This window comes from Cricetulus griseus, assembly GCF_003668045.3.
Source record: "Cricetulus griseus strain 17A/GY chromosome 1 unlocalized genomic scaffold, alternate assembly CriGri-PICRH-1.0 chr1_1, whole genome shotgun sequence".
Taxonomy (NCBI): Eukaryota; Metazoa; Chordata; class Mammalia; order Rodentia; family Cricetidae; genus Cricetulus; species Cricetulus griseus.
This window is the reverse complement of record NW_023276807.1, coordinates 80434560-80461970: the sequence shown is the minus strand read 5'-3', so window position 1 is coordinate 80461970 and position 27411 is coordinate 80434560. Positions and strand designations below refer to the sequence as shown.

General features: G+C 38.7%; 1 protein-coding gene across 2 annotated transcripts in view; it reads right to left on the bottom strand.

Annotated features, from left to right (window-relative positions):
• Vrk2 (VRK serine/threonine kinase 2) overlaps window positions 1–27411 on the bottom strand; it is a 107838-nt gene that overhangs the window by 54575 nt on the left and 25852 nt on the right. For both annotated transcript variants that reach the window (XM_027387991.2, XM_027387992.2), the window contains exons 3-5: window positions 14725–14774; window positions 14094–14163; window positions 12608–12695 (exon numbers count right to left, since the gene is read on the bottom strand). In XM_027387991.2, coding sequence (XP_027243792.1) covers window positions 12608–12695; window positions 14094–14163; window positions 14725–14774 — 208 coding nt within the window. The remainder of the gene's footprint in view (window positions 1–12607; window positions 12696–14093; window positions 14164–14724; window positions 14775–27411) is intronic.

The window sequence follows — 27411 nt, the reverse complement described above, 5'->3', positions numbered from 1 at the left end:
TTTAGTTGTCTATGGCAGCATAAATTGCTTTGTACAGATTGGTCCCCACCACCTTGCTATGTATCCTAAAAATATCACTGCCCATATAGAAAACGGTAACACTTCTTTATCTTACAAAACTATACTTAATTCATTGTTATAAACACTCATTTACATTTTATTTAGTGGTATGTGTGTGTGTGTGTGTGTGTGAGAGAGAGAGAGAGAGAGAGAGAGAGAGAGAGAGAGAGAGAGAGAGAGAGAGACACTGTGGGTACAGAGGATAGAAAAGGCTGTCTATCCCTCAGTGCTGAAGCTGGTGGTGTTGCATGGGTGCTGGGAACTGAACTTGGTTATTAATAGGTGCACAGTAGCACTCTGAGTGGCTCCATCCATCTCTCCATTCCCACATACCTTTTTTGCAGCTTCACATCTTCCTTTTCTGTTCAGTAGTCTCCCTTCTTATTTCCCCTTTCTAGCACAACACTCCACATTCTACATCCACTATTACTGAAATACACAGCCCTTTGAGGGGAGGCTGTTTTACAAAGGTGAGACATTATTGTGGATGTTTTCACTATCCCTTTCATTATTACTAAGTTACCTTGTATACAAAGTTATAGGTTTTATGTCATTCATTTACCCCTTCCACTGCCCTCCTCAGTCACCCCTCAAATTCCTGCTGGTTCCCTTTCCCCTCAAATGTCCTTCCCCGTGCTTTCATGCCACATATATTCCATTGTCTTCTCTCATTCCCTCTCTCCCTTTTCATGCTGTCTTCCCCATGTCTCATAGGCCCCTTTTTATATACAGATGCACATATGCTTGTGCACACACATACACACACTCACATCATATATATATATATATATATATATATATATATATATATATATATATATATATATATAGTATCTGGGTTTCTGAGATGAGATGAAACATGAAGAACTGGTTTGGGCAGTGTAGCTTATTCTACTTAATGAATATTCTCCAGTTCTATCCGTTTTCTGATAAATGTCATGTTTGCACTTTCCTTATGGCTGAATAAAATTCTGTTGTGTATCACATTTCCATTATCTATCTGTTGATTGGACAGCAAGGCTGATTCCATTCCTGCATATATGAACAGTGCAATAATAAACATGGATATGTAAATGTCTCTATGGTATGCTAAGACGCCACCAGACAAACCGTCAGGAGTGGCATTGCTGGGTCATATGGTAGTTCTATTGTGAAAAACACCCATAATAATTTTACCTTGCCCTCACTAGTTTACACTGCCAATACAATAAAAGGAGTCCTCCTTCCCAGCACACTTGCTAGCCTCACTAGTTTACACACCACCACTATAGAAGGAGTCCTCCTTCCAGCACACTTGCCACACTTGTCATTTGTTTTGTTTTTGATGGTTTTGATTTGTGAGATATAATCTCAAAATAACTTTTCTTTTAAAATGTATCTTTGTTTACCTATATTTGTGCATGTTTCTGTGTCAATGTTTGCTACATGTATGTAGATGCAGAAGTCAGAAAAGGGAGTCAGATTTCCTGGAGCTGGAGATTTGGCAGTTATAAGCCACCCAACGTGGATGCTAGGAAGTGAACTTTAGTCTTCCACCAGGGCAGCAAGCACTCTTAGCCATGGAGTCATCTCCATGGTTAAGCACTTTTGAACTAGTTTGAATTTGTAATTCCTGATGGCTGAAAACACTAAACACTATTTCAAACTGACCATTTTTATTTCTTCCTTTCAAGAACTATCCATTGAGTTCAATAATCTTTTTGAACATGTAGTATTTTTACTGTTTAATCTCTTCAGTTAATATATTCTATATAATAAGCCTTTATCTGACAAAGAGTTGAAGAAGGTGTTTTCCTATGCAAAGGCTGTGTATTCACTAGGATGACTCCGTTGCTGTGTAGAAACTGTTTAATTTCATGAAACCCCTGTAGTGTTTTGAATGAAAAATGTCCCACATGATCTCTGGCATTCTGTCCCCAGTTCATGGTACTATTTGGGAGAGGCTTAGGTGATGTAGCCTTACTTGAGATAGTACATTACTGGGGGTGGGCTTTGAGAAAAATGTCTACAGTCCTTCCATTTCACTCTTTCTGAGGCTTTGTGCTCATGGTTAAGATGTGAGCTCTATAATTCCTGCTCCATTCCTACTGTCATGCTGGCTACCTACTGTATTTGCTGTCCTTCTATTATGGACTCCAACCATCTGGAACCAAAAGCCAATATAAACTCTTTCATCTCTAGGTTGCCCTGGTAACAGTGTTTTATCTGAACAAGAAAAGAGAAACTAACACAGTCCCATCAGTGAGCTCTGAGAAAGTCTTCCTGGGTTACTGGAGTCCTTGTCCATGCCTGGAAGAGTTTACACAAGGTTTCCTCTAGCAGTGTCAGGGTCTTTAGTCTTAAATTAAGGCCTTAATGTGTTTTGAGTTGATTTTTATGCACAATGACAGATACAACAATTCTCATCTTGTAGGTCAAAACTCCTTTAGGGAGTCAAATGACCCTATCACAGGGGTCACATATTAGATGTCCTGCATTATCAGATCTTTTAATTCATAACAGTAGCAAAACTAGTTGTGAAGTAGCAACAAAAATAATTTTATGGTCAGGGGTCACCACAACATGAGGAACTGCTTTAAAGGGTAGCAGCCCTAGAAACGTTGAGAGCCACTGGATAAGAATCTGTCATTCTTCTACATGTGTGGATAGCAAGCATTCCCAAAACCACTGATGAACAGAGATTTTCCCAATGTGTCTTTTTTGTACCAAAAAGTTAGTTAGTGTATTTGCATGGGTTTACTTCTGGGCCTTTATTTTATCTAGTTCATTGGTCTGTGCCAGGTGCCACACTTTTCATTATCACTTAATTATGGTACAATTTGAGATCAGATAGACTGACACCACTAGCACTAAGATTTCTACTTGGAATTGCTTTGGTTGTTTGGGTATTTTTTTGGTTTCATGTGAATTATAGAACATTTTTTCCTAGTTTTAATTCATAAGATGTACTTGAATTTTGATGGGGACAGTACTGAACCTATAGATCATATTTAGTAATAGAACCATTTCCACTATACTAATTATGGCAATTTGCACATGCAAGCTAGTCCATCTTTTAGTATCTCCTTCCACTCCTTTCTTCAGTCCCCAGAGGTTTTTCACTGTAGAGGTATTTCCCCTCCACAAGTGGACTTAGTCCTAGAGTGTTTTTTTTTAAGGTATTTAAATGGGACACCTCCTCTACAGATTGTTTTCTCAGCAACTTTGTTATGAACACATAACCTACTGATTGTTCAGTGTTGTGTCCTACTATCATGTGCTTATCATGCTTATCAGAGCTAAGAGTTTCAGGTGGAGACTCCCGTGTCTCATATACAGGATCGAATATTCTTTAAATGCGGATACTTTGAATTTCCTCTTTTTCTATTTGTTTCTGTTTCTCTGACTCCCTCTCTTTTTTTTTTCCTTCGGGTACTGACAAGACCAGAGAGTGGGGACCCTTGTCTTTCTGAATTTAGAGGACATGGCTTCTGTTTCTCCCCCAGTTTTTATAATGCTGACAGTAGAGATTCATATATAGCTTTAATTGTATTTCAGCATGTTCTGTCTCTTTCTGTTTTCTTCAGGACATTTACCATGAAGGGATGCTGAACATCATTAAAGGCATTTTGACACCGATTAAGATAAATATGTGATTTCTTAATGATCAGAGATTCCCTAGAGTCTACTTATGTGTGTATTAAACTTATTTATGTCCTCCATATGTTGAACAAACTATCCATCCTTAGAATAAAACCAACTTGGTCATAGTGCATGATGTCTTTGATGTGTTCTTGAATTTGATAAAAGTATCAGTGAGACCTTTTATACTTATGTTCACTAAAGATATTGGTCTGTTTTCCTCTTTTCTTTCTTTTGGTTTTGTTGTTTTTGTTTATTTATCTTTTTGTAGTCTTAGTTATTAGAGTATCATGGCTTTAGAATGAACTTAACAGTGTCCTTACCTTTCTATTGTAGGAGAGCTGGTAGCTACTTTCTCTCTCCCTCACTGCCCCCATCCCTTTCAGGTTTACAGGCTTTTCTTTAAACATCTGGTAGAATTCAGTAATGAACCCATTCAATCCTGGGAGCTTCTTTGTTGGAAGACTACTTTTTTAATAGCTGCTTCAATCCCAGTGTCACATATATGGCAATGTAGGTTTCAGGGGCTGGGGAGACAGTTTAACAAATGAGAGCACAGTCTTGGGAACCCTGGTTTGATTCCACACCCAAATGGCAGCTCACTGTCATCTATAATTCCACTTCCATGGAGTCTATACCCTCCCTCACCTGACCTCCCCAGGCAGTGCATGCATGTTGCATATATGATACATAGACATACATGCAGGCAAACACACACACACACACACACACACACACACACACACACACACACACACACACACACACACACATTTTCAAAGCAGCTCCTAATGATGCTTGATGAACTGTTCCATTTGTTAATATGTAGCATTCCTTTTTATCACTTCTGGTTTTGGTTTGGATCTACTTTATCAAGCATAAAAATAACAGCTGTTCCCAGCTTCCATCCACTTTCTAGATTGACTTCCCTCCTCTGACTCAGTTGTGAATGTCTTCACCAGTGAAGTGTGTTTCTTAGAGATTAAAAAATAATTCAGTCCAGTTTTCTAATCTAGTCAGACACTGTGCTCCTTCTTATTAGAAATCTGGGGTCAGTGATGTGTAAAATTGTTCCTGTGACATTTTATAAATTCTTGTATTCTTTCTTGAGTAGTTCTCTGTTTTGTTATTATTTTTCTTTTCTTTCTCCACTATTAGTATTAGAGGTTTGGTAGTGTACTATATTGGACATGATGGATTTCTTCACAGCCCTCCTTGATTCATCTACTACATTAGTGAAATTTATTCTTTTCTTGGTGCCAAGACTGTCTTGTTCCTCCATATCTAGTTTTCCTTTAAGTCTTCTGTAAGCGCTGACTTCTTGGTCATGAATTTCCCTAGTTTGCTGTTGTCTTGAAATATCTTGTATTTCCTAACAGTTCAAAAGATAGATTAGATGAATATAGCAATCTTGGTTGGGAGTTATTTACTTTAAGAACTTAAAATATATTATCCCATGCTTTGCTAAATTTTAAGATTACTGATAAGAAGTCTGGAGTTACCCTGGATTCTGCCTTTGGAGATGAGTTGGGGTCTTCCCCTTATGTCTTGTAATATAGCTTTTCTCTAAGTTTGGCATTTTAACTATAAGGTGTTAGTCCTCAATTTACTTCTCTGGATGGGAATTTTTTGCTGTAATTTCACTAAATAGATTCTCTATATGTTTGGTTTGTAATCACAGTTCCTTCTACTATCCCGTGGCTTCTTGGGTTCAGTCCTTTGAGTTCTGCAATTCCTTCTTCCCCCTTCCCTTCTTTCTCTCTCCATCGGTGTTTGAGTGCTACATTTCCTTGACTTGTTCACCACCTACTCTGATATTCTTTCTCCTGATTGACTTTGATGTTTCTTTGGGGATTCATTGAGTTTTTCATATTCAACATTTTTTTCAGTTTCACTGCTGCATTTTTCTTCCCTCTTATTTTGTCATCTGTGTTACTGATTTTCTCATCCATTTGCTGATTGTCTCCACTCTATTATCTGGGCCCTTCCAGGTTCTGGATTGAATTCATTTGTTCACCTATATCCTCTTTAAAGTCAGTGAACATTTTTACTAAAAAAAAAAATCTTAGATCACCCTATGAGGTTTTATTTATTTTAGTGTAATTAAATTCAGTTACAATGACTTTAGAAATCATGTTTTTATGATGTTATTTGTATATCTGTTGGTTTACATATTTCTTCCTGATTTATTAGATAAACTTTTTATTGAAAGTCCACTCTTTAGAAATCAATCACTAACATCATGCAGAAAGAAAAGAAACTATGCTAATAGCATTAGTGTTAACTGTTAAGAGACAGAAAAGTACACTTGAAATTAATCAAAGGCCTGAATCTATCACTGATGACCAGAAAACAGAAAATCTCAAAGCTAATGACCAATGTCCCATGAAGCTAGAAGTTATTTATGGTAAATTTGGAAAGTAATAACTGAATGAGATAAAAGGAAGGATCTAGGGAAAGGAAAGGAGAAGCAAGGCTATCAAAATGAAAGGAAAATGAGTGTCGAAGAATGACAGGCAAAGGAAGGGAAGATAATCAGAAACTGTATGAGTGAAAAGGTAAGGAAAATACTCATGGACAAAATCAGATAGATATGTAAAATGAAAAATAAACATTTTTTAAATATTTAGCTAGTAAGACTAAAAGTATAGTAAAAAGAAAAATGAAGGGGAGAATGTAAAAAGCAAGGAGAAAGAAAGGATGACTTTAAAAAAAATTCCCAAATGATGAAAAATGTGTATACAAAATTAAAAGTATGAGCAGACATAGAAAGGAAAGAAAGGAAGGAAGGAAGGAAGAAAGAAGGAAAGAGAAAGGGAAGGGGAAGGGAAAAGGGAAAGGGAAGGGAACAGAACACAAATGACACAGGCATTAAGATCAACAATTAATAAATGTGATCTCATGAAACTGAAAAGCTTCTGTAAAGCAAAGGACACTGTCACTGGGACAAAGTGGCAGCATACAAAATGGAAAAATATTTTTACCAATTTCACATTGAATAGAGAACTAATATCCAAAATATGTAAAGAACTCAAGAAACTTAGTATCAAAAAAAAAAAAACCCAGTAACCCAATTAAAAATGGGGTAAAGCTCTAAACAGAGATTATTCAATAGAGGAAACTCAAATGGCTAAGAAACACTTAAAGAAATGTTCCACATCCAAAGCCATCAGGGAAATGCAAATCAAAATGACTTACACTTGTTAGAATGGCTAAGGTCAATAACACAGGAGGCAGCTCATTCAGGTGAGTATGAGGAATACCGGAAACATTCCTTCATTGCTGGAAGAGTACAGCCACTATGGATATCAGTATGACAGTTCCTCAGAAAATGGGACTTGAGCTACCTCAAGACCCAGCTATACCACTCTTGGGCATATACCAAAAGGATGCTTCATCCTGCCACACTGCTCAATTATGTTCACTGCTCTTTTATTCATAATAGCAAGACATTGAAATTCTAGATGTCCCTTAATAGAAGAATGGATAAAGAAAACTTGGCACATTAACTCAATGGAGTGTTACTCAGTTGTTTAAAAACAATTACATCGTGGCAATTTCTGGCAAATAGATGGAACTAGAAAAAGGTCATTCTGAGTGAGGTAACCCAGACTCAGAAAGATAAATGTGGTATGTATTTGCTTTTATCTCTGGATATTAGCCATTAAATAAATGATAACCAAGCTACAATCTGTAGACTTGGAGAGGGTAAACATAGAGGAAAAGACAAAGAAGAACCCATGATTCTCCTTGGGATGGGGAAGTAGAATAAACTTTATGAGTAGACTGAAGCCAGGGTGGGGTGGGAAGGGGGGACAAGAACTGGAGGATTAGGTGAGAAGGGGGAGGAAAGATGGAAATGAGTGGAGAGACAGCTAGGACTGAGGAGCATTTGAGGAACATTTGGGGGCAGTGTGGAACTCTAGTGCAGTGGAAACTACCTATAATATACAAAGGTGGTCCTATGATGTCTCCAAATATTGATGGAGTCAGAACTCCTACTGATCATCTCGTCACCAAATAAAATTTCCAGTGCTAAGACTAGGTTTCATCCAATTAATTTGTTGACCAAAGGCAGAGGGAGAGGGAGAGAGACAGAGAGAGAGAGACAGACAGAGAGAGAGAGAGAGAGAGAGAGAGAGAGAGAGAGAGAGAGAGACCATTGCACACTCAGCACTAAATGGGATGTCTACATCAAATCCCTCCCCTCAGATCTCAGGGAACCCTATGGAAGAGGATGCAGAAGGAGTTGGCGAGACAGAGAGAACAGAAAACACCAAAGGACAAGGCCCTCTGAATCCACTGAGGAAAGTTCATATGAACTCCGAGACTGACCCAGCAAGCAGAGGACCTCCAAGGGTCTGTTCCAGATCCTCTGCATGTATTCTAGAGCATTCAGTTTAGTACTTTTATGGAACTCCTGGATGTGTAACAAGTGGGTCTCTAATTACTGTGCCTTCTCTTGGGGCTCTTTTATTTTCCTGTTAGCTTGGCTTGTCCAATTTTAATATGATGGTTTTTGTTTTATCTTATGTTTATTTGGTTATGTTTGGTTGTTATTTCCTAGAAGCCTGTTCTTTTCTAATGAGAGATGGAAATGGAACAGATCTAGATGGCAGAGGAGGTGGGAAGCACCTGGGGAAGAGTAGCAGGAGGGGAAACTGTATTCAGATAAATAATAATAATAATAATAATAATAATAATAATAATAATTTTTTAAAAAGAAGACCTGTGTTCATACTATTAAGACTTCCTGAGTACCAATTTTAATCACTGCTATCCTGGCTATACTGGATGTTGCTATACATGTTCAGTATCCCACGGAGTCTTCATGCACTACAGTAGTGAACACAGGTAGGGGATGAAGGGACACCAGCCCACTCAATCACCTGGCTCTGCCAGGCCTTACTCTACTCCCCATTCCATCTTCCTTACTAAACCATTAGATTACAGTCCTAAACTAGCCACCAAGGTGATGGGGAATGTACTGTGTATGTTCATCTTATTGATTATCGAATAAAGTACTTGTTTGGCCAATGAGACAGCAAGTTAGACAGGACTAGGAGTCAAAGAGGATTCTGTGAAATGTAGTAGAGAAGTGGTTATCCAGGCAGGAAGTGACATAGCAAGGAGACTCATATTTAGACATAGCAAGGAGAAACAGGAAATGTCCCCTTTCCCCTTCACCTCCTCCAGTGGTGGGATGTGAGCCACTGGCAAGAGAGGGTGCCAGCGAAAGGCATCCTCTATAAGTCTTATAAAATATATAGATTTATGATAATTAAGACTGAGCTAACAGATGAGAATCCTAGTCATTGGCCAAGCAGCATTTGAACCTAATACAAGCTTCTGTGTATTAATTTGGACCCTAACTCAGGTGGGCGCTGGCGTAAAGCACATGCATGGCAGTGGGGCTCTGCGGCTTTTGGCAGAAAGATTTATTGTAACACCAAGGTCTATTTCCTTATTTGACCACATCTTCCCCCTGAGTCTGACTACCAAATTCCAGCTATCAAAACACTGAAATCCATAGTCAAAAGGCCCCTTTGGGTCACCAAATTAACATACACAATTAAAATTAAACACCTCATCCTAACATAGGGCTCCTACCTTTTCCTTTATAAACCACCAATTTTCCAATGTCTGTCTCCTCTAACCAAAGGAAGTCCTTTGTGCCTTTGGGACAAATACCCCTGCTCCCTTGTTCACTTCTCCCATCCTTTATCTCCTGTCTTTGTCTTTTGTTCCCTGCCCTCTCTCCCTCCAGGAAAAAATGTATCTTTGAACTGAGAACTTGGTCTTGGGGATCCTGAGCTGACACTGGTTCTTTCAGGAGTTTCCCGAGGTGATCCACTCAAGCTCAGGGTTATTCTCAGCTGATGAAACCTGCTCTCAGCCATCAAGAGCAGGGCAACTTTATCTATATATTTCAGTACTTGAGCAGACTCCTCTGACCTGCACCTTTTGATGGCCCTCCTTCTGCTTTCCACAGCACTTTATAAGGAGGTCTCTCATGCTGGTGCTGAGACAGGTTAAATTCAGATTCTCTGGCTTCTGATTACTCCTTTCTCAGGCCTCCAGGGTATCTCAATTATCAACAGCAGTTTTGATTTTGATCTTGGTTTCTTTTTGAAGATTATGCCTGTCTACTGCCCTATGAATCATGCTAAGTGACAAAATAGATTTTCTTTTTCTACTGTTGACCATCAGAAGAGTCACCATCTCACTAAAAGCTACAACTTGTTTTAAGGTGTTGTATGACAAAACATTTTCTGGGGAAACATAACACACACATCTGCTTGCCCCAGATAGGGAACCCACAACAGACCTAAACATGGATGCCACCAAAGTCCACCTTGGTGAATCAATGAGTTTTACTGGGGTTATAGACAGGAGCAGAAATTACTCAAAGGCAGTTACATCAGCAAAGCCCACCTTAGCATGGCTCGCAGCTAACAAAGCTGGGAACCTGGAGCACACTGCACAGACTACAGGCAGTTCAGATGCTTGGAAATGGACTTTCCAGGTGCCTCAGTTTGTCTACACATCTCCCAGTCAGCTCAGCAGGTTTCTACTTCTTCCAGGCAGCTAGTCTGGTCTGAGAAACTTCTTGGCAGTTTGGTTTTGCTTCCGCTAAGAGGGACTTTCAACTTCTATTATTTGTTCTGGCAGGAAGAAGCCTAGTGCATGTGGACAGTTTCGGGGAGTCTGTGAAGGTGGTTCCGTTGTTAGCTTTCCTGCTGAAGGCGCCTCCCTGCAGGATGAACACCTCAGCCTTTCGGAAAACTGTTTCCCAACATGAGGCTTGTGAGGCAGATGGGAGATTGTGTAGAGGGCTTGTTTTGAGTGTTCTGTTTGGCTTTGTTTTACCAGAACCTGTCTGTATTACCTTTGTGATGAGGCTCCTGCTTCTCCTCCAACAGTCAAGGAAGTGTGTGGCTGGGACCCTGTATGTCTTGCCTTCTTTTGGCATGTTGCCTAGCTTTGGTGCCACACTTTTGGTGTATCCTATACCTCTGAGAATTTTCAACACTCTTCATCTTCTCAGAAGAGTCTTTTTTTTTTTTTTCTGACAGTTGCCCTTCACCAGATCCCACCAACAACTTCTACTCTGCCATTTTACCCAGAACTTTCTATCCTTCCTTCAGAAGTATTTACATGATTCTTAAGCCAACTATTATAGTTCTAGATGATTTAACAGAAACATGTGACATGTTATGGATGTCCCATGATTCCTGTAGTCCATTCAGTACCCTGTATGCAACAGTTCACTTCATTTATACTCTTAAAAATATTTGAACATAGCCAGGCAGTGGTGGTACATGCCTTTAATCCTAGCACTCAGAGGCAGAGGCAGGTGGATCTCTGTGAGTTCAAGGCCTGCCTGGTCTATAGAGCGAGTTCTAGGATAGCCAGAGCTACACAGAGAACCCTTTCTTGAAAAACAAAAAGGTATTTAAACAGAGGACTGATACCTGAGCCTATTTTCTGTACAACTATCATCTGTCTAAAAATGGCAAAATAGGTCTCAAGTTGGGGGCAGAGACATTTTAGGTCTACAGAGAAATCAGGCACTAGGGAAAGGTCTGGAGATCTACAAAATTGACCCCAACTAACAATCTAAACAACAGAGGAGAAGCTACCTTAAATGCCCTCCCCTGATAATGAGATTGATGAATAACTTATATGCAATCCTATTGCCTTCATCCAGCAGCTGGTGGAAGTAGAAGCAGACACCCACAACTAATCACCGAACTGAACTGGAACCCAGACGCAGAGAAGGACGAGTGAAGAGCACAGGGGTCCAGGCTGGTGAAACCCACAGAAACAGCTGATCTGAACATCAGGGAACTCTTGCTCCCCAGACTGATAGCTGGAATACCAGCATGGGACTGACCCAGACCCCAGGAACATGGGTTTCTGTGAGGAAACCTCGGAAATCTACGGGATCTCCTGTAGAAGTTCAGTACTTATCCCTAGCATAGGTGTGGACTTTGGGAGCCCATTCCACATAGAGGAATACTCCCTGAGCCAAGATACACGGGGGTAGCCTAGGCCCTATCCCAAAGGATACAATAGACTCTGATGACACCCTATGGAAGGCCTCACCATCCAGGGGGAACAGAAAGGATATGTGATAGGTAGAGTTTTAGTTGGGGTGGGTGGTAGGGGAGGACGGGTGGGAGAAGGGAACTGGGATTGTCATGTAAAACAATCCTGTTTCTAATTCAAATCTAAAAAAATAGCAAAATAGGATACTTCTATGACACTCCCTGCAACAAAATGGGTGCAAAACAAATGACTTTTTCAAAGTCAGAACTAATGAATTTTGTATGTGTTAATACACACATTCAAGAATTGCTTTATAAATATTTTGCTGTGTATTTCCTCAAGGTGGAGTTATTTCTCTCCTGTCTTTCAGAGGTGGACCTAGTGGCTGACTGACCGACTGAATGTGTGCTAGGATATCACGTTTATGATTAGATTATTAAGAAATACTATGACCTCCAGCTCGGCCTCACTTCCCTGTGTATTTATATTCATATTCTCTCTCTCTCTCCCTCTCTCTTCCTCCCTCCCTCCCACCCATTCTCTCTGGGGAAAACCCCTGTGCTTCCCTATAACACACAGATAGTCCCTTGCAGAGACACCTTAGGCTTGTCAACAGTCACATGAGTGACCACTGCAAGCAGGTAGTTCCCAGGTTAGGACCTAAGATGATGACAGCCTGATTACATTCTCCAGAGAGACCAGAGTCTAGAACCAAGCAGATGAGCCACCAGGGGCTTCCTGATGCCCAGAAACCAAGATATGTTTTGAGTAGTTTATTACCTGGCCAAAAAGAAACATCAGACAGAGCACTGAGGAAATGTTATTTAGTAGTAATAACTGATTCTATAAATTTGATATGATTATATGTTTTTACCTTCTTCCTTTGAAGTCAGTCAGACCAAATCCGTAAAATAGAGGAACTCCTAAGTAATCAAGTTTTTTCTTTTCTATCCACTTTCTAACTGCAAAGAAAAATTAACAAGAAACATGATTTTTAAAGGTATTTTACATTTGTAGACATGCTAAGACTTAATTATCTAACTAAAATAGTAATTAGACCTAAGAAAATAAAATATTGATAAAAATAGATATACCAATCTCTTGTCTTCAAACATTTTTGTTTCTACTATAATTAATATAAAATACTTAAAAAACAAAATTACTAGTACCATAAAAGACATATTCTTACAAAGTATGTTGTTATCACTCATAAATATTTCTATTCATGAAAACAAATCATTTCATCATATGCTAGCCAAGTTTCTAAATGTAATACATGTTGACTACAAAGGAGGGGCATTTCTCCCCACTGCTGCCTTCCTTGAAGTCTAAAACCATGTTAGTCCAGAAAATACAAATAGGGCAGAAAAAGTACCTAACTCTGAAATTAAAAGTTATTTACTCTGTAAAATAACTGTTTTAAATAAATTTAGTTTACAAAAAAAATCATAATTGAATTGTTTAATCCAGTTAAACAATCAGGTAGTTTAATCACTGTTTTCACTTCTCTCCCATATGTGTTTTATGCTTAAGACAGCTTTCCTGATAAAACAATCAAATTTAATGGATTCTATTTGTCACTCTGACATAGTTGAAGCAGTTGGTAAAGACTATAGTCATAGTGTTTGGAAGCTTTATTAAGGAAAGCAAAGTTAATTATTTGGGCCAGATCCATCATTCTTTCTCCTAAACAAGATAAAGGACCTTGACCATTCTAGTCATTATGACTCCTCCAGACATCCACAATGTTTCACTTAGTTCTTGGAAACCTCTTCACTGTTCTTCATCTCTGCTTATAATCATTTCACATTCAACTCTCCAGTTGGTAGTTCTTATTTGCTATCTAGCTCCAAACAACTTCCCAACATTCACCTTTCTAATATTTTCTTAAACATCTCACATTTAATCATTTCCAAACATTTTAATCCACCTTACAACTTTTCCCTTTGTGTGTGTGTGTGTGTGTGTGTGTGTGTGTGTGTGTGTGTGTATGTGTGTGTGTATTCTACCTTCTTTAGTTTTGTCACTGTATGCTTTCTATCTAAATGCATCTTTATAAAAGAAATAATTTCATTCTACAATATTTTTTGCTTAGAGAACTCTTGATAATTCTACAAGTCAGCATGTTATGTAAAATAGTAGAAAAACTTTGACTTAAAATATATAACCCGTTATGTGTGCCATATCAAATGTGTATACCATCTGTCTTGCTTTTATATGTTATAACAGTTAAGTACATCACTTTACAATAAAATTTCATATGGAAAAGAATTTTCCAGAAGGCCAGAAAAAGACCAAAATATTAACCCTCACTTTAGCAAGTCCATGCATGGCAGAGCTGCTTAGTTATTTTTACTTACTATATTCTTTTTTTGCAGCTCTCTGATAAAATTTAAGTTCTGAAAATAATGGGCCATTCTCTTGATATTCCTATGAAAGAGAAATAATTAATTTTAATAGGGAGAATTATCCTAAAGATAAAACAATGATGTTTCAACTGTGAAAATATAAACATTCACATGCAAAATACATAATAGTTATAGAATTATTCTTCATCAAACAAGCACCAGATTTCTACTAAAAAAAAAAAAAGAAAACACTAAATAAACTTGAAAAGTCCCATTTTAGACAACATATTGTACTGCTATCCCAATATAGTCTTACACATGAAAAAAGTCTTCTGCAAAGATCTTCTCAAAAGCACTCAGAACTGTATACATAAATAAGCACTGGCTGTATAGCAACATGTCTTCTGGACAGGCATACTGGAAAGTACCATGGGGTCCTCTCACACATGACTCCTTCACTAACAGTCTATCCATGTTATTCATTGTTCCATACCCAGGGACATGGACAGAAGTGAAATCCTAAGACTTACCTTACGGCCCTTACTACCTAAAAGAGGGAAGGAAAGAACGTATTTCTTATGAGAATAAAGCAGAATGGGGAAAAGTCAGAAATATGGACTATAAATGTAAGAACAACACTTACCACTTTTATTACATGTCTTGCATCTTTGTTTGGTTTATTTGTGGAGAAAGCTGCAGAAAAAAGACAAGTGACAGTTATTCCACATCACAGAGAGATTTTAGATATATGTACATGAACTAGATTATCCGATTATCCCCAAAGCCTCTTATAACTGTGGCACCATCACCACTTTACAAAAGGTGTTGCTGAAGTTGGGGAAATGGATTAAATTTCTCAGTAAGAACAATAGATTGAGGCCTGAAACTCTGTCTGACACAGAACATACTACTTATCATATTCTATATTCAAACATTCAGATATAAGAAATGAACAGGCCAGGAGGTAGTGGTGCACGCCTTTAATCCCAGAACTCAGGAGGCAGAGGCCGGTGAATCTCTGTGAGTTCAAGACCAGCCTGGTCTTCAAGAGCTAGTTCCAGGACAGCCTCCAAAACCACAGAGAAACCCTGTCTCGGGGGGGGGGGGGGGGGGGGGGATGGGGGGAACGGGGACGGGGGGGGGGGGACGGGGGGACGGGGGACGGGACAGATAATGTTGATCACATAATCTAAGTGCAGGGGAAGGTGAGAAAGCTAAAACAGATGAGATTAAGGCTGTTCAGGGTGTTCCAAGGATATAGTTCTCACATCCATGCCAGGGTGGGCTTCTCATTAATCCAGCTGCCCAAATGATCCATGCTCCATAAAGAGGCCCTCAGCCATGCTTCTATAAGTAACACCAATAAACTCAATGGTCTGCTAAACTAGTTTTGAGTGGACTGTTTCCCTAGGTCTGTTCCTGGCATCATATCTGGGGTTTCCCCAGAAACTGGCAAAGTATACATGATGCAGGAACACAAAAACCTCAAATAAATAAAGAGGAACAATGGCAATGGATGATACTATATACAACTAATGCTGATCTGTCTGTAGGGGGAATGCCAAAAGGGGCAATCCTAACATGGCTACCTTTCCCCCACATTGTATGGAATGGTGTGGCCTCTCCCTGTAGTGACAGTTGCATGTTCCCTGCTATGTTTGGTAAGACAAGAAAGCATGACCAATCTAAGGAATGAGAGTGCTTGGGAGGGACACCAAGGTTGTTGTCTTCCTTAATCTGGTATGGGGTGGCATGCTTCCTTGAGGAATAAGATCTTGTCCCATGCCTCCAAACCACCAATGGACCTGAAAAAATACCATAATCCTTTGAAACCAGCATGCATGGGAGGGATTCTAAGCCAGATAGTGTCAGCTATATGGTCTCTGTTGTGAGTACTAAAACAACTGAAGCTGACCTGTCTCCCCAGAAAGAACTGGTCCAAGTGAAAACAAACAAAACAAACAAACAAACAAACAAAAAACAAACAACCTGGGTGCTACATACACAAACACTGTTCCAGTTGCATTACAATGGTTAGTCAGTTAGTTGAAGAAATGAATATCTGCTTTTAATTATAAGCCAAGCCTATTCTAGATATTCAAATGACATCAAAAAATTCCATAGCATCTGCTTTTATTGTATGCTGAAAAAAAATCAGATATCCATCAATTACTTATATAAGTGCAATATTGCAACACTGAACAAAGACATTGACAGAAATTGTGTTTAACACCTCTGATATCTGAATGCATTTGAGAACTAATGACATCTTACAGATGTTGTCCAGCATGTATTAGCTAAACATAACTATAGTGCTTGTGCATAAACTCAATCCTACAAGTCCTCTTTCCAACTACTGATGGTGCATATTAATGACAGTTTTGCACAATAAATTAGTCATTGAATAGGTGTTAACAAAAATTGAATTGGCATTAACTAAAATTATTACACATGTAGAAAAACTAATGAGCCTAGAATAGAGTAGTGGAAAGAAAATTTGAAATTAGTTAGGGAAAATGTTATCACAACATGACTGTGATAACTGAGTACTGTATGAATTGCCTAAATGACTATTTTTAAAGTATTTTGTCAAACTTTCATGGGAAACATTGAATATTAGATCTATAGCAGGTCCCACGAAAGGGACTCAAGAGGAAAATAATGACTGAACTGTGTTAGCATCTAACATGAGTTCAACATAAACACATGAAATAATGATGTATATTATCTGATATAATTTCAAGTATCTTCAGGAGTTTAAATAGATTAAGTTCATCAGCCTAAAATAGGAAAGTGCCATGCTGTTAAATCTCAGATTAATCCATACTATTGATAAAACACAAACTTAAGCTTGATGATGGCAAATTGCTATGTTGAACAGAAGATAGAAAATAAGCTAATACAACAAAATTAATTGAAAGAATGAAGAAAGCTAGAACATGAAGTTTCAAAACTGAAGAAACTGAGGGAAGAATTAATAGATAACAAGCCAGTCATGAAAGAAACTGTGTAATGAAGATAATATAACTTGAAAGTATATAGCAATAATTTTAAAATATATAAATCAACAACTAGTAGAACTACAGGTAAAAACTAGTGACAAAACAGTGGAAAATATTAATGGCACTCAATAATGTACAGTCAAACAGACGAAACAGATCCAAACTGCACAGTTCACAATTTTTCTCTAGAAGCTAGACTTAAAAACAGTAAAGAACACATATTCTCTTCAAGAACGCATAAAATATTACTTTTAAATTGTCCAAATTTGTATCTGGAAAATAACTCCCTTCTTTAATTCCTTTTTTTTATTTTAAATAAAATCATTCATGTAGTATTTTCTACCTGCAACTCCTCCTATAACCTTACCACCTTCATGCCTACGCAACTCTGTGAACTCTCTCTCTCACAAACAAAAAACAACAAACAAACAAACAAATGAAAAACCAATAAAACAAAAAATACCCAAGAGACCAAAACAAAAGGAGCACCTACACAAACACAGTTTGTTTTCTGTTTGTATACTAGTCCTAGACATGAGGCCTGTCCCGGAGTAGAAGTGATATACACAGTGGCACTGCATTGGAGAAAACAGATTTTCACTGTCCCAACAGGTATCAATTATAAGAGCTTCTTGGTTAAGGCAGAATTTGTGTTCAGTTCTCCTTCCCCACACTGTCCAATGAACATGGGGAACTCAAACAGGTGCCCAGTTAGAATACTAACTAGTATTATGGTGCTGGAAGGTGTTCTGCACACTACCAGGAGAGAAAAGCAATCATCACTATCACACAACTATAAATTGTGACCTGCAACAGTGGCCTGCATGCAAAATATACTAGCACAACAATGACATAAATGTTATGGAAATAACCAACCACCTTTTGGTTGGATTGAGGTCCAATCTTTGAGATGAAACCCATTCCTGACACTACTAAAGTGACCAGGAATGTGGGACTACATAGGTCACGAACTTGAGGGGAAAACCTATTATTATTATCTGCTAAAGGAACGAAGCAATAAAATGACCCTTAATGACATATTACAATACCATGTATCAGTGCATCTCTCAACCCTCACCAGAGTAGACTCCTCTTGTAGTAGCTAGTAATTAACAGAACCCCACAAGGAAACAATGTGAAGAGAGTGAGAGACTTTGAAATGAGTGTACTGTCTAAATGTACTGTCTAAATGTAATGTCTAAATGTCTGTCTTCAGCAAACCCCTTCCCTCAGGGATCAGAGACCTATGAAGAAAGAGGAGGGGACAATTGAAAGGGCCGGAGGTAGTGGATGACTCCAAAGCAACAGTCTTCCAGAGACAATAGGGCTGTTACACATATGAACTCACAGAAACATGATAGCAAGTACAAGACTTGCCTAAGTTCACAAAACAACTCTTAAAAAATTAAGCCATAAAAAATAAAAAATAAAAATATTAAGCCATATTCTATGACCACAGCAAATGGTCCCTAAGGAAATGAGAAAGCATAGCAGAACCCATGAAATGCATAATAATGAAAATACATCAAAACTAATTGGAATACAGTTAAAATGATTATTGTCTTTCTTTGCCAGGGTATAAACCAAACAATAGAAATAGTTCCTTTTCATTTAACTGTGGCTCAAGCACTAGGTTAGGATCCAGCCACATTCACTGAATAGTTAATAGATGTGCTAATGAATGGAAGCTGTACTTGGAAATTAACAGCAAGAAATAGTTTTACTTAAAAAAAAAAAACTATAAAATGAGATGAATGGCCAACTTAACTTAGAAAACTAAAGATATAAATATAAATTAATAAAATCAAACTTAAAAATATTACAACCCCCAAAATACAGTCTCCATGTAGTAAGCTATCTAAGGCACAGAATTCAGTTTCTAAATGCCATTCCCAAGTAAATGAACAGGGAATGCACAGATAAATGGCTGCCTTTCGTGACGAACCAGGCAAAGCAAGATAAGGTACTTATCCATTGACCACAATGATGTAAATAATTGAATAAACAAAAAAAGGAAAATAAGGCAGTTCTTTCTTTTGAGTGAAATTCATTTAATAAATGTAGAAGAAATCAGAAAATTATGAAGTCAGTTTTAGTAAATATCACAGAAATGACCATGGTAAGCAAAAGTCATTAATGAAGGCTAAAATTAGCAGGTAAATGAAGAGAGTCAAGTGTCAGCATTTCCCTCTACAATATACTGGTTGTAAATGGAAACTCATATAGCCTTAATTGAGAGACCTGCAAGAAGCCAACAGGTGGCTATCAGATCAACCTGAGAAGAAATACAGCATAAAGAACAGTTGCATGGCAGTTGATTCTTCTGCTTGAAGTACAGAAATAGTTAGAGAATTAGTAGACCAATTTTCTTGCAAGATGAAGAGGGGCAGTTACATGTGGTAGTGTTGACCTTATTCTTGTAGCGAAAGAACAGATGTCTCTGTAGTGCACCCTAGCAGTACAGGAGACTCCAATACATTTAATTTTCACACTGAGTTTTTCAACAGGGCTAGAAGCTTTGGAGAACAGCCAAAGGGAGTGTGAAGGGTGGGGGGAGTACTCCGTGCATTATTCTGGTGTCTTTCCTTTGGGAGCACCGAATAGTTTAAGAGTAGTTACTTCTCGGACCAAATTAAGACATTTTTAATCCTTTTTCTACAAGCCCAAATGCTGAAAAGAGGACAGGAAATGGGGAGATGATTAAAAGCCTGGGTAGCCTGGTCTTCTCTAAAGGGAGGAAGAACTCACCCAGTGAGACTGAGGTAAGAGATAGAATGCTTCAGACAGGGCTCTTCACTCATTCAAGATGAAGGGAAGCTCCAAAGACCAGAAACTACACAAGGACTTGTGTGCAGCAACTGAGAGTCAATGAATAGCTAGAGTATTCCAGGCTTGACTTACCTCCTGTTTGTCCCCTACTTTCCTAAGTGTGCTCACTTTTCTGAGCTCTACAAACTAAACTCCAAGGACAAATGTACTAAGTTCATAAATGACAAAGAAAGACAGAAGGATCACTGGACATTGTGCATGTGTGTATAACCCCAGATAATCAAAAATGGAGGCTGAGGTGGGGACCCACTTGAACTCTAAAGTCTAAGAGCAGACTGAACAACATTGCAAGACTTTGTCTCAATAAAAGACCAAAGAGTTTACTCAGTATTACCAAAGAAATTGTTACTCTATCATCCACCATTTAAGATTAGGGAGGGGGGGACCTAAAACAGCTAAGTGTGAATGCCACAAATAAGTTAAAATTGTATCAGAGCTGATGACCAGGGCAGGGTGATTTCTAAGATTTGGACAAATTGAGTGACTGGAGGAGACTGTGACATAGGTACTATCTTCTTAGAAGCTTTATATAAATCTGGAATTTAGAACTTATAAAGTGAAACATTAAAAGTAAGAAACTGAAACAAAATAATAAAAAAAATTAAAAGGTTTTTTTTTTTCAAGACAGGGTTTCTCTGTGTAAAAGCTCTGTCCTATAATTTACTTTGTACAAAAAATGTAAAAATAAAAAAAATGTTCTTTAAAATTTAAAATAAGGCCGGGGGTTGGTGGTGCACGCCTTTAATCCCAGCACTCGGGAGGTAGAAGCAGGCAGATCTCTGTGAGTTCGAGGCCAGCCTGGTCTCCAGAGTGAGTGCCAGGATAGGCCCCAACGATACACAGAGAAACCCTGTCTCGAAAAATCAAAAAAAAAATTTTTTTAAATAAAAAGTGATTAATTTGTAGTGAAATTTTCCTGCACACTGTGGAGAAATGTATTACTGTGAATGGAGCAATAAAAGCTATTCAGCTAGGCAAGAGGTGTAGGTGGGGCTTCAGGACACAGAACTCTGGGAATAAAAAAGGCGGAGTCACCAGGAAGTGGCATGAGCAGTAAGGAGAGATGAGGTCATTAACCATGTGCCAGAATGTAAATTTAAAAACATGGGTTAATTTAAGTTATAAGAACTACTAGTTAGGAACAAGCCTAAGCTAAGGCCAAGCTTTCATATTAATATATGTCTCTATGCCATTATTTGTGAGCATTCCCAAAAAGAAAGTTCATCTACAATAATTCTCTTGGCAAAATTATTCAAAGGAGAAAAGAAAAACAGGATACCTGGAAGAGATGTAGAAAAACAGATATAGTTATACCATAAACACCAAGATATGTTGAAATGGAGAATGACAGTCACACACAAACCATTTTCCAAAAGCACTTCAGAGAATAAAGTTTATAAATATAGAAGTTAACAATTAGAAGGATTAACCAGATGGAGGGGGCCATTCAATTCCTAATCCCGGTCACTGAAAGAGGCTGTAGAACTTGTGAGAAAAAAGACAGGGGAGGCACTTAAGATGCAAATATAGCTTCCTCTCCAACCTGACGTAAGAGCATGGCAGAAAAAGCTTGAGCACTCTGAGAAGCTGGCCCTCGGCTCTTAGAATGGAAAAGGAACTTGAGGTTACAGGCCAAACCACTGCTGGAAAAGAAAAAGCAGAAAAACAAGAGAACATGGGATCAGTCTGTATTGACACAGGGCTCTTCTCCGGGAGCCATACTAGGTTCTCACAGTGAAGAACCAAGAAAAATGGCCTCCTGGTTCCAGCATGGAAAACTCTCAACCAGAGCCCAGCCTTCCTTTTCAAGCAAGTTGGGTAGAGGGAGTTAACAGACACTGATGAAGGATTAATCCCAGAGGTACAGACAACACCACTCATCAGTTAATTTAACTGGCATTTAGAGAATGCTGTACCCAGCCCTGCAGTGATGGCACACACCTTTAATCCCTGCACTTAAGAGGCAGAGGCAGGCTGATATCTGAGTTGGAAGCCAGTCTGGTATACAGAGTGAGATCCAGGACAAACTAAAATAGAAATGACACAAAATGTATTCTCAGACTACAGAAGAAATAAAGTAGAAACTAATAACTGAAAGTTATGAGAAAAAAATCCTAAAATATTAAAGAGGTTTCTTAAAAATGTATTTCTAAAAAAACATACGATGAGAATGTCCTATGGGAAGTTATTAAATGTTTTAAACTAATAAAAATGAAAATATCATTTTTTGAGATTTAGGGGGTGATACAGCCTACAATCCACACTGCCAGAGAAGCTAAGAAACAAGGTGGACCCTAAGAGAGACATATATGGTCCCCCAGAGAAGGAGAAAGGGACAAGATCGCCTGAGCTAATTGGGAGCATGGAGGAAGGGGAGAGGAAGTTAGGAGAAAGACAAGGAGAGAAGAGGAAGGCAGATGAGAACATGAGGGAGCAGGAAAGTTGAGTCAGGGGGAAGAATAGATGAGAGCAAGAAAAGAAATACCATAATAGAGGGAATCATTACAGGTTTAAAGAGAAATCTGGCACTAGGGAAATGTCCAGAGATTTACAAGGATGACTCCAACTAACAATCTAAGCAATAGTGGAGAAGCTACCTTAAATGCCCTTCCCCAATAATGAGATTGATGGTTACCTTATATGCCATCCTAGAGCCTTCATCCAGAAGCTGATGGAAGCAGAAGCAGACACCCACAGATAAACACTGAACTGAACTCCTGGAGTCCAGTTGCAGAGAGGGAGGAGTGATGACCAAAGGGGTCAAGACCAGGCTGGTGAAACCCACAGAAACAGCTTACCTGATCAAGGGGGAGCTCGTGGACCCCAGACTGACATCTGGGAAACCATCATGGAACTGATCAAGACCCCCTGAACCTGAGTGTCAGTGAGGAGGCCTCGGCAATCTATGGGACCTCTGGCAGTAGATCAGCATTTATCTCTAGCATACAAATGGACTTTGGGAGCCCATTCCACATAGAGGGATACTCCTCAGCCTAAACACATGGGGAAGGGCCTAGACCCTGCTCCAAAGGCTATGACAGACTCTGAAGATTCCCCATGGAAGGCCTCGCCCTCCCTGGAGAGCAGAAAGAGGATGGGATAAGAATTAGTGGGGGTGGGGCAGGGAAGGAGGAGAGGGAGAGGGAACTGGGATTGACTTGTAAAAAATCTTGTTTCTAATTTAAATTAAAAAATAGAAAAAAAAAGATTTATGAGATGAGTTTGCATATGTGGTTGGTGGTAGAATACATTTAGAGGGGAGGTGGGAAAGATGGGAGGAAGGAGAGAGAGAGGTAAGAGAAAGAAAAAGATAAAGATGAGAGAGTTAAAAGTTCAACTTAACCAATTATAGTTGTACATGCCTAGAACTCCAACTACTTGGGAGGCTGAAGCAAGAAAATTATTTGAGACTGAAGTTAAAGAAGCCATAAATTAGACCCCACCAGGTAATGATGATGGGTTGCCAAGCCTAAAGGGTTCCCCTTGCTGTCAACTACTTGCTGACTACAGCTGTGAATATACTCTGGTTCCTAGAAAACCACAGGCAAACAACCTGAAGCTGTTCTGGCAGCTTATATTTACTTCCTCTACCCTTCTCTCCCTTGAAAAGTCTTTTTTAAAAATATTTTTAATGGTGTGTGTGTGTGTGTGTGTGTGTGTGTGTGTGTGTGTGTGTAAATATGCACTTGAGTGCAGGTGCCCACAGAAGCTAGCAGAGGGTATCTGAGGCCCTGGAGCTATTGTTAGAGGCAGTCTGTGAGTCTGTCCCTACCCTTTCCCCAGAGGATCTGTTCAAAGCAACAGCCTGTAGGAAACAACCCACGAGCCTACCCTAGGGCCCCTACCGCTGATGTGAGCTGAAGTGACCAGTTAGACTCTACATTCCTATCCTTCCTCCACTGCTTGCTAAAATTCTCCCTGTTATTCACCCCCCCCCACCTCACCCCCATGATCTGCTGGTTTCATTTATGTGACTTGTGAGACGGGAAGCTGTCACTGGCCTCTGGCACTGAGAGTTCTGGGACTGGTTCTCCTGACTCATCTACACCTTGCACCAAACTGTCAAGACTCTTTTGACTAGACTCCATCACATTCAGGATCACCTGGTCTCATTCAGAGAGAGCCAGTCAACATGACAAGACTCTGTCTCAAAAATAAACCAAAGGGCAAGCCAATGCTGAGTGAGAATGTATCTCAGTGTTGTAACACTTGCTTAACATGGGGAAGGCCTGGGGTTTTATGCCCAACACTTCAAACACAAATACCACAGTTTATGGGATGCAGCAAAAGCAATGCTAACCTGGAGATTTATAGCGCTGAATATATACATAAGATTAGGAGCTTTAAAATCCATCTTTAAGCTTTTACCTTAGCAAATGAAGACAGTCTACCAGGGAGATACCAGACCAGAGAAAGGCCCTTGCCACTAAGCCTGATGACCTATATTCCATCCCTGGGACCCACTTAGTGAAAGGAGGGAACCATGTTCTACAAGTTGTCCTATGACCTCCACAAAGTACACCAGGGCATGTGTGCCTTGAGTGTGTACACATGCAAGCACACACACACACACACACACACACACACACACACACACACACACACACACACACCAAAAAGAAAGGATTTGATGGAAAGCAATGAGCAACACAGCCTGCCTAAAATCAAGATACCAGCTTTTGAACATAAAACCAATGACATAAAAAATAGAAACCTGAGAAAGTTAATAAATCACAAAATCTAGTTCTTAGAAAAGATCAATAACTTGAGAAAATCTCTAAGCTAGACTGACCAAGACAAATATAGAGAAAACACATTGGACTTGTATTTCAATCCACAGGCACTATGAATAACGATAACATGGATATTGCAAGGCCAGCAACAAAATGTTATGTACAATGTAGCTGAACATCAAATAAAAAGGACCTACTAGTAGACTGAGGAAACCTACCAAAGTCTGAACACACACATAAATTAGCCTTCCCAAATGAAAGAACCAAGCTGAGCCCTGCCCAGCTGGGTTAACTGGAGAATTCTATAAACACACAGCTAAGAAATCATAGTGATAGTTTAAAACCTCTGCTAGAAAAAAATGTAAAAGGAACACTTGATAGTATAGTCTATGAAATTTGCTTTAGTTTAGTACCAAGGCTACATCAATACATTAACACAAAGAGGAATTAAATGAATATTGATGCAAAAATTCCCCATTGAAATATTAGGCATTCCTGTCTCGAAAATAAAAAATATCAGACATTCAGATAAAAAAAAGTAATGAATTAACAGGCACCACTTCTATGCATGGTGCCACACTCCTGGGGTCCAAGGACTTGGAAGTCTGAGGCAGGAGGCTCCTGAAGCTAGGCTGGACTAAACAGTTCAACTGTGTCAAAGGAAAGAAAGTTAAAGAGACAGGAGAGAAGCAGAGACTAAAAGAAGGAAGGGGGCAGTATATATAAATGTACAGTGTGAAAGCAAAAACTTCTAGAAGACAACTGGTGAAAATTAAGGTAATGTGGATTTCAGAATCAACAACACTATAATCAGTAGAAGAAAACTGAAAAACTGAACTTAATTTTTTTTCTGCTCTATAAAAGACACTGTAAACCTTCCCACGATTTAATTTTAGGTAAATTACTAGATAATTTTTTAATTTTAAGCTGATAAATTAATGAAAAATTTTGTTTACTTTGATAACTACTGCCAGAACATGGGGAATAATACCACCACACAGAAATTTAAAAAACTTCTCACTTCTACTATGATTGGAATTTTAAAAGAGGTATACGACCTAATTGAGATGTATACACTTTCCCTCATAATTTCTAGTAGCTTAGTAATACATATCATATCCTTAATTAAATCGTTAGGTAATAGAGCTAAGAATGAAGGACTTATAGAAATCATTTAGACTTTACAGACTGGTAATAAGAGCTTAGCAAAAAGGATTCATACAATTGAAAATGACAATCATATTTTGACAAACAGAATTCACACACTCAAACATGGTAATGACCTCTTAACAGAAAAAAATTCATTCCAAATCTAAGAGTATTGACAAGCTTGCAGATACAACATTGCTTTTGGATGGCAATCTGCATGCCATCCAAATAATCTCTAAGGATGAGAATACTAAATCTCTGGAGTCATATGTAAATGATGAGAACAAGAAACTGACTGATTTAAGGAAATATTTGGAAATTTTTACAGTTTGGAAAATTAAAATGCTTCAGAAAACAATGGCGAATAGATTACAAGCCAAAGAAGACCTTCCTAATACTGATACACCAGGAGTTAAGATACAAAAGAATAAAAAACATTTAACATCACCAGTACTTTTCAGAGTCAGAGATAACTTGCCAAAGGACGTATCATCATCATAACCTATTATGTGCTATCCTGTCATTATTTCTCAAAAGCCAGGAAATATGAAACACCCAGAAGGATATACGTATGGAAGATTTAAAAGATATTTTAAAAAGCAGTAGTTTCTTACTACTTACCATATGTGACTTACCATATGTGAGTCAGTTAGTAAAGGCATGCTCTACAAGAAATGGAATAACTCCAAATAACTGACTTCAATTAGTCCCAGCAGTTTTAGAACTTGGTCCACAGCTGCAGTGGAAGTCATATTGGAGGGGAAAGGCCAAGGCCCTTGAACATCAAGGCAGAATCAAAGGTTATGAGGCATCCCAAGATCAAATTCTTGGTGAGGGCCACTTTGATGATGCAGATATTCAAGATACATATAATGAACACATCTTGTCCCTGTGTCCTACAGCAGGCTTGAATGTTTGGGACAAGATTCAAGAACCAGGGAAAGGAACTTGGTCATATACTAAGATTATACATGGCCCCAAAGAACCCATTAGTGATTTTTTGCAAAGACTGACTAAAGCTGTACAAATAGGGGTAGCAGATCAAGAAGCTAGACGAGCATTCATTGAGTCTCTGGCTTTTGAAAATGCTAATTTAGAGTACAAAAAGGTGCTTGAGCCCTTAAAGATCAGATCAGTACCAATGGATTAATGGATTCCCCACACAACCAATGTTAAGTCATTTGACTGTAAACAAAGAGGCTTGAGTAGGAGAAGCAATCTCCAAAGTTATAAGGAGACTTCAAAATTCCAAATGTTTTAATTGAGGTAGAATAGGCCCTCTGAGAAGAAATTGTAAACAAGGAATTCTTAGAAATAATGCTTCTTCTGGGAATAACCCAAATAGAGGACCCCAACCTTCTGGAATATGTAGAAGGTGTAGCAAAGGCTGCCATTGGACAATGAATGTAGATCGACAAAAGACAAACAAGACAACCCTTTAACATGGAGAAACTCCTGGAGGGGCCTCTCGAAGGCACCCATGTCGAATGTGGTCCAGTCACTGTGGAGGACAATCCTCCCCAGAACAATTAGTAAATCCAGAGAGTATTACTATGCAGAGTAAAAGATCACACTGTTATGGATGATAGAATGGTTTTGGAGGATGAATCAGAAATT